Genomic DNA, 12,429 nt, shown 5'->3' on the forward strand with positions numbered 1-12,429 from the left:
CGCCGACCTTCGTCCACCGTCCACGGGGCCTTTGGAGAGTGTGGCTGGGGAGAGACGCCGGGTCTGCCCTTTCCAGGAATGTGGCTTTGGGTTTGGCGAGAGCCCCTTCATTGTGTCTCAAAGAGCCCCCCACTTTACCACCTCTGGGGGCCAGATGGGCTCGCTCCAGAAGGCCGGACACATCCTCGCAGGCAGAAGGCATGGCCACGGCTCCCTGGTCCGCTCGCCACCAGGAATGGCGGGGCTTTCATTTTCCCAGACGCCTGGCAGAGCACGCGTGCCCTTGTCCCTTAGAATCACCCAGGCGCTGTCTGCTGTGCTGCCCCGAGGCCCGCGTGTGGCATTCTCGTCCTAGAGGGATGGAGGGCACTGGCTCTGGGGAAGGCTTGTGAGAGCCGGTGGCCCAGGACCTCGGTGACTTTGGGACAGACACCCGCAGCGTGCTGTGAGCATGGCGTGGCCGGTCACCTGCCGAGGGCATCCTGTGGCATGAGGTGTCCTCCCTGGAGGCCCCTCTAGTTGGCTGGCTGACCGGTTAATCTGATCCTCGCCACCTAATTCAGGGTCCCAACCAACTCTCCAGAGTGTCTGTCCTTTCTCTTCCTTTCTGCTGATGTATCTCCTGGCGAGAAATATCACAGGGTCTCAGGATTCAGCCCGGTTATTGGAGATCTAGCACGAGCTCCCGAATAGCAAGATAAGGATTTTTTTTTTTAGCTCATCTTTTCCCAAGCTCTCAAATTAGGGACTTGATTAGACACTGAAAGAGTTTAAAAGGCTGTTGCGGTGCCTTCTGGCCACAATTAGCCTCCGGAGTTGGATGGGTCTCTATGTAATAATCACCTCATTAATGCCAAGCAAAGCTGGCGTTGCTTTGGGGTGATTGAAACGGGCATTTCTGGGGCTTAGGCGGGGAGCTCTGTGACAAGACATTCTCAGACATCAGTCAAGTGTGACCTGTGGACCTTGGGCCACGTGAAGCCACACAGCCCCTCTGTCCTTTCCTCTCTTGGGGACCTGGGGGTGCGCCCCCACCTGTCATGCTTTTTGCTCGGATGCCAACCTGCCCACCCCGGGAGCCAAGGAGTCTGGCTGCATTTTATTATTTTAATTTTTTTGGCCACGCCTGCAGGCTGCAGAAGTTCCTGGGCCAGGGGTGGAACCTGTGCCACTGCAGTGTCAGCACCGGCTCCTTAATCGCTAGGCCGCCAGGGAACTCCTGGCTGCGTTTTAGACGCCGTGTGTGCAGGGCAGCTGCAGGAGGTGTGGTCGGGGACCGTGGTGGCCCAAGCTGAGCACAGATACTTTCGACATCTCAGCGCAAAGCAAGTTTAGGTCCTGGTGACTTCTCTCCATGACAAGAACCCCGGATGTGGCCTGGATTCGCTGAGCCCGTGGTGCGCTGGCACTGGCCGTGGTGGTCTGGGTTCTGGGCGAGGGTTCGGGCCAGGGCTGAGCAGGTGTTAGGGAGCCTCTGTGGGGATCTGCCCCCAGCCCCGGCGAGATGCCAGTTTCCCGCAATGTCCAGCAGGCCAGCCTCATCAGCTCATCGATTCTGCGGCTTTGTCCTGACGGCCTGTGCTCCAGGCCTTCACTCTTTTCGGGAAACCAAGCTCCCGGGGCTGGGATCCGTCAGGGCCTCGCCCCCGGCACAGCTGCTAAAGAAGCAGGTGGGTGCTCTCTGCGCCCACCGGCAGTGCGGGGCCCAGGGTTCCTCCCCCGCCCCAGGAGGACTTGCTGGGCTTGCATAGAGCCTGTAATTTGGGCTCTGAGATTGGCAGGGCCCAGAGCTCGATGCCAAGTCCCCGACCTGTCCCGGTGGTTCATGCTGGGTGGTCCTGCCACCATGTAGACCAGGCCTTGAGGACTAAAGCAGCACCCAGGACAGTGACGCCCTGTGGGGAATGGGCACCCCCAGCACCCTGGAGAGGGTCGCCCGGCAGGCCTGGCGGTTCCCGGTGGTCTTCTGCCCGCCGTGTGGGGGTAGGGCATCAAGTCGAGCCCAGAAGATGCCATCATGGACCCTCCTTGAATGCAGGAAGCACACGTGGCCCCTGAGGCTGCCCGGGCCCCTGGTGGAGCCTGTGGCCATCACGCAGGGCCGAGCCTCCGCTCTGGAGACATCCAGACAAGGCAGCCTCCTTGGGGTCCCCCAGCCCCTCCTCTGTCTTGTGCCCAGGACTGGGGCCCTCTCCCCATTGTGTCCCCCTCTAGTAACCCCGGGGCCGCCGAGACTCCCTTCCTGCTCAGGACTTGCAGCAGGGGGCTGGGCCGAATGATGTCCTCCGGCCCCCCTCCCGGGCTGGGGGAAGGCTCCAGAGTCAGCCTCCCTCCAGCAACGCATCCTGTCCAGTGAGTCAGGTGCACGTATGAAACTCCCACTGTGCACCTCGGGGCCTCGGGGCCTCAGCCCACGTGGAAAGCAAATAACCAAAGGAAGTCACTGGGCCTCTGGGGAGCCCAGCTCTCAGTCCGACTTTTCTCAGAGCAGCAGGTGCGTTTCTCCCAGCCGAGGTAGATTACGGAGCGTGCCGGCTCCCGGCTCCCGCCACCACCAGAATGGACCGTCTCGAAAGTGACGGTAAATCCACTGATTCTGCCCGGAGAGAGAGAATGGCACACAGACTTACCCTTTCAGGTTATCTGTGCTGAGAACACCTGCTACCGTGGAGATTCAAAAATCGGGAAGCACATCTTACTGAGCTGGGAGGGAGAGGTTTCGTTTGCGGCCCTGGACGGTCCCCCACTCCCCAGCCTCTCACTATCTGAGACAAGGGGGTCCCTGGACGTGGCGTGGAGTCATCACCGGACAGGGACAGGAGGCGGGCGACCCTGTGAGACGAGAGCAAGGGCCTCAGGTCGTGGTTGTCGTGTGTCTCAGACCCGAGATGCTTGGGGTCAAACACCACCCTGGGCCCCTCGGTGCCCACTCGCCCCCAGGGCCCCAAGGGTCCTCCTCGGCCTGGCTGGGGGCTCCCGCGGGGCCTGCATGGGCAGGTCCCCCCATGTCCCACGTCTGGAGGACAGCAGTGGCCTGAACAGACCCCTTTCCAAGTGGTTTCCCATCGGGGGAAGGGCAGCCTGAGCCGGTTCCGCAGTGAAGGTGGCCTTTCCTCAGGTGACCGCACCTGCCACCTCCACCTGCCCCTTGGAGCTGTCCCCCTGCTCCGGGAGTGAGGCATCCAGCTGGGCCCCTGCGGGGAGAGCCGGGCCCCTGTGCTGAGCGTAGACCCCAGCTTCCCGCTCCGTCATGCACGCCTGACCCTGGGCTGCGAGCCTGGGCCTTTCCCGATCCACACCCTTGCCAGAGCTTTGGGGCCCGTGGGGTGGGTTTTTCACCCGCCTCCCGACACGGCCTTGAGAGCACACACAGCCCTCTGTTGGCTGTCGGGGTTTAGTTTCTCTGCCCGAAGCGCCTGTGGCGCCTGTTGGCCTCACCCTAGAGACCCTTCTGCCCAGGGCCCTCTTCTCCTCCACTTTGGGCCTCGGGCATCCTGTTTCCCTGGCAGGGCACAGTGACCAGAAGCAGAGGGCCGCGGCCCTGCAGTGGGGCGGTCCTGTCAGCAGAGGGCGCCTGCGGACAGCCTCCCAGCTAGACAGGCACGAACCCCCAGCTCTCCACCCCGGCCATCTGGTTGACCTTGTTATAGTTCTAGGAGGGGTGGGTCTGGTGATGGGCTCTGTCCTTACCCAGGAGGGTCGGCTGGGCTCCAGCCCTGCAGCACGCCGAGCGTGAGGCATGTCCAGCCCCAGGGCCTCGTCCTTCCCCTGTCCCGTGTCCCCACGGACGCCCCTCTGGGTCCGCTCCCTCTGCCTGGTTCTGAGATGCACGCGGACGGGCTGAATTTCCTGGTTGTGCATCGAGTAGCTCAGCTCTCAGTCAGCCCCCGGCCCTCGTTCTCAGCAGAAATGCAAACTGCACACAGAGGGAACCGCTGACTCCAGCCCCAGGATTGACGGGAGGAGGGGGCCGAGACCGCCTGTCCCCGCCACGGCCACGGGGCACGAAAGGTGTGCATGTATAGAGTCCCGGAGCGAGCGGAGCAGGTCTTATGCCCTCCGCAGGGCCAGCGTGGGTCTGGCTTGTCATGAGCTCATGTTGGTTCTGGCCTGTTTGGTAAGGAACCCTCCCTCCTACCAACACACCAGGGTTTGGCTTTTCTTTTTAAATTTGAAGTCTTTCGATGTATTCTACTTTTTCTCTGCTTTGTGCAGCAACCACGAAATGTCACAAAGTTCAATTCTAGTCACGAGCCTCTGCCTTTCTTCCCCTCTTCCCTCTCTGCACCCTCCCTCCACTGGGTGCTGGATGAGACACACTCTGCAAGGCACAGCTTTAGGCCCTGCAGAGGGTACAAAGATGCATCTGAACAGCCCCTTCCCACAGGAAGCTCACATTCTAGAAGGTTCTAAGAGGGATTTCTGCATAGATGTATTGAGGTGTGGGGACTGAAAAGATGGCATTGGAGGCTCACAGTCAGAAGGACCAATCAGGTTTGCATTTGAACGGAGCCTCCTCCAAGGGGGTAGGTAGGTTTGGCCATCTGGTGATGGGGAAAGGCTTCAGGAACAGTTTGATCAAGGGGCAGATGGGCAGCAAATGGCTGTGCACCGCCACACACAGCAAAGTCTCCCAGGTCCCTGGGCTGGTTTGTTTGGCTCTCTTCGCAGCTGGGGGCTTCCCGACTACCTTCTTATCTCTCCTGTCCTCTTTTCCAGCATCTGCGTTCCCCGAAGACTTCTCCATTCTAACCACTGTGAAAGCCAAGAAAGGCAGCCAGGCCTTCCTGGTCTCCATCTACAATGAGCAGGGCATCCAGCAGATCGGCCTGGAGATGGGCCGCTCCCCGGTCTTCCTCTACGAGGACCACACCGGGAAACCGGGGCCAGAGGACTACCCGCTCTTCAGAGGCATCAACCTCTCAGATGGCAAGTGAGTGGCACCACTCAGCAACACCCACCCCCCCGGCGGGAGGGTCGGGACAGGCCACCCAACGCTCCCTGCCTCAACTGGGGACATTATGGCGGGATGTGCTTTGTAGCAGGATGGTGCCGACCTGCCCAGCGGTGAGCCGCAGGCGGAGAGAGCACTGGGCTTGGAGTCCTGGGGGCTGGGTCTTGGGCTGGGGGCTGGAGCCTTTCGTCTCCCCAGGCCCCCACAAGCCCTTTGTGAAATGCCCTGAACTGTATTAGATGCTGGCAGCTTCGTAGCCAAAGGGACATGGGAAATTGTACCCAACTTGTCCCAGGAAGGATTTAGGATAGCCTTAAAGATAAGACACGGAGGAGTTCCCACTGTGGTTTGGGGGCTTCAAAATTCACCTGTAGTGGCTCAGGTTGCTGCAGAGATGTGGGTTTGATCCCTGGCCTGGTGCAATGGGTTAAAGGATCCCGAGTTGCTGCAGTGGCTTGGATTCCATCTCTGGCCTGGGAACTTCCCTATGCTTTCAATGTGGCCATAAAAACAAAAATAAGGGAGTTCCCACTGTAGTGCAGCGGAAACAAATCCAGCTAGTATCCATGAGGACGCAGGTTCGATCCCCAACCTTGCTCAGTGGGTCGGGGATCCAGTGTCGCCACGAACAGTGGTGTAGGTCGCAGATGTGGCTTGGATCCCGCATTGCTGTGACTGTGGTATAGACCGGCAGCTGCAGCTCTGATTTGACCCCTTGCCTGGGGACCTCCAGATGCCGCAGGTGGAGCCCTAAAAAGCAAAAGCAAAGAAAAAAGGTAAAAAAAACAAATAGAAACCAAAAAAACCTCTCCAAAGTCAAGTCTTTTCAGAATTCTCGACTGGGGCCTCCTGAAGCCTGGCCGTCTGAAATTGCCCCTTTTGGGGCTGACACGTCTGAGGCCACGTGCCGGGGCTTTGAAGACCTCAGGGCGGGATTCCTGTGTCTCTCCCCGAGCGGCATCTGTATCTCTCGGGCTCCCTGTCTCCCGCCGGCCTTCTCTGGCAGCCTTTGCCGTTGGGGGTTGAGACGGCCCCAGGGACGCGCCCCGCAGGCTCCCTGCCCTTGACCCCCTGACCCGCCCACTCCCGTCTCGGGGCTGCACTCGGGGCGGGACGGCTGTCCTCGTCCCAGAGATGAGACCCCGGGGCCTAGGAGCAGCAGGTCTCGCGTGGCCCTGGGCGTGGCCCTGCGCCCCAGCCTGTCTGACCACCAGCACTCGTGAGCCCCCTTCACCCGCCCGGGCTGTCCGTTCTCTGCAGGTGGCACAGAGTCGCGCTCAGCGTCCACAAGAAGAACGTCACCTTGATCCTGGACTGCAAGAAGAAGACCACCAAGTTCCTGGACCGCAGCGACCACCCCATCATTGACGTCAACGGCATCATTGTGTTCGGCACGCGGATTCTGGACGAGGAGGTCTTCGAGGTGAGCAGGACGGGCCGGCGGTCCCGCAGCCCGGACACGCAGCCTGGCCGCGGTCCGCAGGGCTGGCCTCGCCTTGGTGACCTGGGGCCGGCGGTGTCGACTGGCCTGATGCTGTCTTGGGGACAGCAGGAGGGAGGGGCCGCGTGCTGGTCACGCCGCTTCTGTTCGACAGTCGGGGATGTCTGTCCCTGGACGCGGGCATGCGATGGCACGCGCCTTTGGGCTTTGATGGCACGTGCGGAAAAGGAAGTCTCACTTCTCTCCAGGGTCCTCCCGGGCCTCGTGCGTGACCACGAGACGCTCAGGGGCAGCTGAGGGCCACACTCCCTGCTTTCTCGTGTGCTGATTCCCAGCCTCGTGCAGGTTGCTCTGACGTTTCTAAGCCTCAGGGCCTCCATCTGCCAAACGGGATCCCGAGGAGCTCCCTGGTGGTGCCGCGGGTTAAGGATCTGGCGTTGTCACTGCGGTGGCTCGGGTTCGCTCCCTGGCCCAGGAGCCTCTGATGACGCGGACATAGCCCAAAAAAGGGATCATGAAAGCAGGTCTTTCGCAGACGGTGGTGGGAATTCCGCGAGGTTGAATGCATGTGCAGTAAAGCACCCCGGCTCCTCATGGCAGGCGCTTGACACCTGCCAGTTCTGCCACTCACCCAGCACCAGAGCAGGAGGGACGGTGGGCCAGAGCCGTCGGGCGGATGAGGCTCGGCAGGGAAGGAGCAGAACAGCCACCTCTACGTGGAAGTGGGGTGGGGAACCAACCCGTGCGTGAAGGTGGGTTTGCGGGTCCTGCGAACAGGCGTCCAGGACGGCTGCAGCCTGGGGCCAGCAGGGCGGGCCGTGCACCCAGATCCGGTTGGCATTGCCAAACTCGAGGAGTTATATAGCCCCCCGCCTCGCCCCCAGCCACCCCGAGCCTGCCCCTGACCAGACCTGTGCAGATATCCTGACGAAGCGCAGAGTGGCCTGGCCGTTGCGGCCAGGCCTGGGCAGCTCTGCGGCTCTTCCCCGGAGCTGGTGTCAAAAGCTTGGGGGTTGCACAGACTGGGATGGAGGGGTTGGGTCTTTGCTGTGTAGACTTTTTGCTGGAGGGAGGGTCGGGGGAAAACCACTGACGTTGGTGAGCTTTAGGATTTATTTCTAGAACGTGGGTGAGGAGTTCCCGTTGTGGTTCAGTGGACACGAATCCAACTAGTATCCATGAGGACGTGGGTTTGATCCCTGACCTTGCTCAGTGGGTTAAGGATCTGGTGTTGCCGTGAGCTGTGGTGTAGGTCGCAGACATGGCTTGGATCTGGTGTTGCTGTGGCTGTGGCTGTGGCGTAGACCGACCCCTAGCCTGGGAACCTCCACATGCCGCGGGTACAGCCCTAAAAAGACAAAAAAAAAAAGTGGGTGTCTGTACCATTACCTCGAGAGATGTCAGGGCCCACCTGGGCTCACCTGTGAAGCGCTCGGCTCGGGTACCTGCTCGGTGACCTGGAGCCCGGGTTGTGGTCACCGCCCCTTCTTCTGTGGCCCGAGGTCTGGATGTGGCCGTGCGCCGGGGCTGGGGTTCGAGGACCGGGAGGTAGCTTTTCTGAGCCACATCATTCTAGTGTCTAAGGTGTGTCCTTTATTGTAAAGATACAGGAAAAATCTTTCTCTAGTGGAAACAAATTCGGATCCGAAACCAAATTCTTCCTTGATTTCCTGAGCCAGAAGTGCTTTTTCCCCACGAGCACACATCTGGAGCACCGCCGCTGGCGGGAAACACGAGGACAGGCAGGGCTGGGTTCGAATCCCAGCTCCACCGTTGCCAGGCGGCGAGATGGCGGGTGACGGCCCAGCCTCTGTGTGATGCTGTGTGGGTGAGGTGTGTTCGAGAACCCAGGCCTATGAGTGGCCCACAGCGAGCACCCCGTGGGTGTGACCCACGTGGAGGACTGGAGAAAGAAAACCGTTTATAATTTCCTTTTCTCTTCTCTTCTCTTTTTTCCCCTCTTTTATGGCCACACCTGCAGCATCTGGAAGTTCCCAGGCCAGGGGTCGAACTGGAGCGGCAGCTGCGGCCTACGCCCCAGCCGCAGTGGGAACTCCCCGTTTATAATTCTTGGAAAGGAACGTCTCGAATCGGGTGTCCCCTCTGCTTGTCTCTCCGTCGACAAGGCAGGTCTGCTCTGCAGCCTGACGCCGGCAGGCTTTTGATGGAGCCACAGCTCAGGAATATGTTCTGAGTCCCGGGAGCCTCCTGGTCGTGGTGTTCGCTTTGAGCTGGAGTGGCTGCCAGGCGCCAGAGATTTTTGTAGACCGCAAGGCCATGTTCTGAAGGAAGCGATTCTCCAGCCCCCAGCACCTCCTTGGCTGTGGGTGGCGTCTCCTTTGGAAAATGTGACGCATCCTTCCTAATGTGACCCGGGAGGCGGGGCTGCCTTTGGGGCGCGGGAGCATCCGTTTTTGCTTTTTCTCCGGGATAACGTGGGGTGGGTCGTCCTCACGGTCCCGGCTGCCCCTTGTCTCTTGGTGGGTGAAACAGAGTGTTTTATTTCTTTTGAAAGAAACGTGATTTAGCGCTTAACGTTCCAGCAGATCCCATAGAACAAGGCTCGCGGTTTTAACCACCCTGGTTTCTAGAGCAGCCTCTTTAACAGGCGGGGCCGGCCCTGGGGCAAAGGATTTCCCGGCAGCCGCATTCTTCCCCTGGAAGGGTGACTTCCCTCATTAAAAGCCAATTTGTCCCGAAGCTCTGCGCGCTCGTGGCCCTGGGAGGATGCTGGGTACTTTGGTGGGAGGCCAAGCTGCCGCGGGCACACGCTGTTTCGTGATTCGTGCTGTTTTCAAACAGCAGTGTAGCCAACTCTAGAGAGGCTGTTGGGGCCCTGGGGTTTTTCCTGGGGTGCACGTGGCCCCACAGAGGTCCCCTTCGTCCAAAGCAGATGGGGACCGTCAGAGCTGAGATCATGGCACCGTCCCTGCCGCGTGTCGCCGGTTCTCGGCAGACCGCACGGCGCCCGGGCTCCCCGGTGCAGATGCCAGCCTGGGTGTATGGCTGGGGCAGGTGTTGGCGCCCCGGCTCCCTCAGCCTCCCAGGCCCGGATATGAACCTGGCTCTGATGGGACCGCCCTGCCGTGCGGGGACACTGGAGTCCGCTCCTTCTAAAGCCACCCAGGGAGGGAGCGGGGTGCATGGCGAGGTCTCCCCAGCTCTCCTGCTCTTCCTCTCCCGCCGATGGCCTGAAGCCCACGCTGGCCCTCCCCAAGCCGTGTCCTCATTTGTGAAATGGGCACAACAGGGCTGAAGCTATGGGTCGTGGGGGGGCCGGATGGGATCCGCGTAAAGTGCCTGCGCCGGGAGGGCCACAGAGCACCCCGCTGAGCAGACAGACCCCTGGCAGTCAGAGCGAGTGGCCCGTTGTCAGCATCAAGCATGGTCTGGGCTGTGACCGAGGTGTGCTCCCCTGCAGTGGCCCAGGCTCACGAGCTGTCCCTTAGCTCTGCTTTGCCAGACTCACCTGCAGCTTAGGTGCTGGACTCTGGCTTCGAGACAAGTGTGCAGAATGGAGCTGCCCCGGCTGGCGGCCCTCCTCCTGTGCCCAGAGGGCGGCTCCCCGGCTGGCCCTGCCGCCTGTTTGCCGTTGTCTTGGTTCCCCAGGGGCTGGTGGCGCTGTCCTTGTCCCTGGGCAGAGCCCCCAGGGTGCCATGCTGCGCTCTGCAAGGTGCTCCAGCCGGCTCCCAGGTCACCACTGAGCCACCCACCTTGCTGACCTGGCCAAGCCCCCATCCTTGCCTGTCTGTCCTCAGGTGGGGCGTGTGCCTGGAGGGGCTGCCTGGGGTGGGGGTGGAGGCATCCAAAGCGCACATCCTGTTGCTTCTCCTGGGCTGTGCCCTGGGGTCAGTGAGCAGCCGGGGGTCCCGGGGCTTCATCCCGCTCCCCGGGGGGCCCATGGTGGTGGGGGGGGGGGCTAGGGGCTATTCTTCAGACCCCTCCTTCCTGCGGGCTTCCCTGTGCAGGAAAAAGTCTTGTTTTCACCCCGGGCTTAGGAGCAAGCTCTGTGTTTTCGGAAACAGACGAGACTGCCAGGAGTGCGTCTGGCAGGAGGTGGGATGTGGCTGTTTTTCTTCAGTGGCAAAGCTGGGTGGGAAGCGGGGCAGGGCTGCCAGCAGGGCCCCGTGACCACACGCCGCCTGTGGGCTCTGCCCTCCCTAAACTGAGGTTTCTGCACCAGAGGGGTCAGGTGGTCTGCTGACGGTCAGCCAGCACAAGGGCAGCCCGGTGGGGTCGGTCCCCAGATCTGCTTGTCCGATGTCACAGTGGAGGAGCAGGTGTGACGGTCACAGCAGCACGCACATCTCTCTCTCGCTTGACCAAGGAAACCAGACTGTCCCCAGTCAGGAGCCTTCCGTCTTGGAGGCCCCGACGGTGCTGGCGGTGCCCAGCCTTGCTCCAGGCTGCTCTGTTCCTGTCGCCCTGCACTGGCCCCCGAGGACACTGGAGGGCCCTGGCCTGTGGGGTCCGTGAGGCCCCGGAACCTTCCAGGGAGAGCCAGCACAAGCTGCTTGCAGGGGCGGCGGCTGCTAGAGCTGCCCTTCCCTGTGTGGCCGTGCCCCCTCGGCCTGCCAGCACCCTGAGGCTCATGTTGCAGGCCTGGGGCCCCGGTTCCTGATGGAGGGGTCTGCAGGGTGGGGCTGGGGCGGGTCAGAGCCTGGGCCGGTGAGGGGGGGCCTGTGCAGGGGGAGATCGGGCCCCCAGGGCGGGGGGGTGGGGGGCGCAGTGAGTTCCTTCTGGGCCAGGAGCTGAATCTGCTTTTAAGCTGTTGAATGTTTCAAGGGGCAACGAGACAAACAGAGTAGAAACTGGAGCTCTCTCTGCACAGCCCCCGGGCGCCAGCAGGAAGGAACGCACCGCATTCAAGGGACAGCCCTGCCGTCTGGCGGCTCTCCGCCGCCGTTTGGAAGGGACCCAGGGCTTTACCTAATCCTGACTCCCTTTTTCCAGGGGCCTGGCTTTTCCACTGACATGGTCTTTCTTGGAATTTAGTTTTCCCGGCGCAGGAACTGGGCCTTGGCTGAGGCGGCGCTTTTTCCCAGAGACCCATGGAGACGGCCTGGGATGCCTCTGACCTGACTTCGCCATGGGGAGGGTGCCTGAGGTCAAGGTCTTGACGGAGAGGGAGCAGTGAGTTGGCGTCAGAGGTCAAGGTGTGACCTCTGACCCTGGACCCCTCAGGAACATCCTGGCACCTGGCCCCTGGCCCAGGGCCCCCTGGGGTCGGGACACCGGTCTTGTGGCTCCAGAGGGGACAGACGTGCACCTGTGACGAGGGGTGTGGTGACGGGTGAGCTGCAGGGCCAGGTACCTTGAGGCCTCCTGTGCCCCTTGACATGCGGGGACCATCTGCTGGAGAAAGCGTTTCCCCGCGGGTGTGGACGAGCCCGGCCCCGCCGCGTCTGCGTGCCCTGCATTTGCATTCAACGGCCTTTCTGTGCGCCTCCCCGCGGCTCTGTCAGGTTGACCCTACTGTCTCTCCAGAGGGGCCACAGACCCTTCTAGATGGCTCTAGTCCCCTCTAGAAGGCGGTGCATTTGCAGGGTGGCGGGGCCAGTCGGGGTTCACCATTTGGGCAAGGTGGATTAGCGGGGGGGCGCGTCTGCCGGCGGTGTCTCTGCGCCCCCAGCCCCACTGTTGATGGCATTCACAGCCCAGGGTCCCCTCCCTGGGTGTCCAGGCGTTTTTCCAGTTGGTGTTGCTGGGGAGACCCGTCAGGGCGCAGGAGGAGCCGGACTCTGGCGCTGGACCAGGTGGGAACCTTGGCCCCATCCAGTACACGGGCCAGCGGGTTCAAGATTGCTGCTGAGTCCAGACCAGCTGCATGCATGACCCCCCATGTTCTCAGAGAGCCAGGTTCAGGGCAGACCGTCAGAGACCCCAACAGATGCTCCACACACCTGTCAGCGGCCACCTTCCTGCCCGTGTCTCTGCCAGAGCCGAAGGGGTGGCGTTCCTTTCCGGGGCCACCACGAGGTGGCTGTGCGGTGGTTCCGAGAGCCAGGCCCAGGCTGGTGTGGCCGCGCGCCCA

The 12,429-nt window shown here is 61.6% G+C and overlaps 1 protein-coding gene across 3 annotated transcripts in view; it reads left to right on the forward strand.

Moving 5' to 3' along the window:
* The window catches only part of COL5A1 (collagen type V alpha 1 chain), a 150,672-nt gene that overhangs the window by 39,264 nt on the left and 98,979 nt on the right, over nt 1-12,429 (forward strand). For all 3 annotated transcript variants that reach the window (XR_014836809.1, XM_085010628.1, NM_001014971.1), the window contains 2 exon segments: nt 4,720-4,933; nt 6,215-6,377. Coding sequence is in view for 2 of the 3 variants with exons in the window: in XM_085010628.1 (XP_084866754.1) it covers nt 4,720-4,933; nt 6,215-6,377 (377 nt within the window). In the remaining variant the exon portion in view is untranslated.

Source organism: Sus scrofa, chromosome 1 (genome assembly GCF_054392235.1).
Source record: "Sus scrofa isolate SSC_HxYL_T2T_F1_AM1 chromosome 1, Sscrofa_HxYL_maternal_Yorkshire_Landrace_v2.0, whole genome shotgun sequence".
Taxonomy (NCBI): Eukaryota; Metazoa; Chordata; class Mammalia; order Artiodactyla; family Suidae; genus Sus; species Sus scrofa.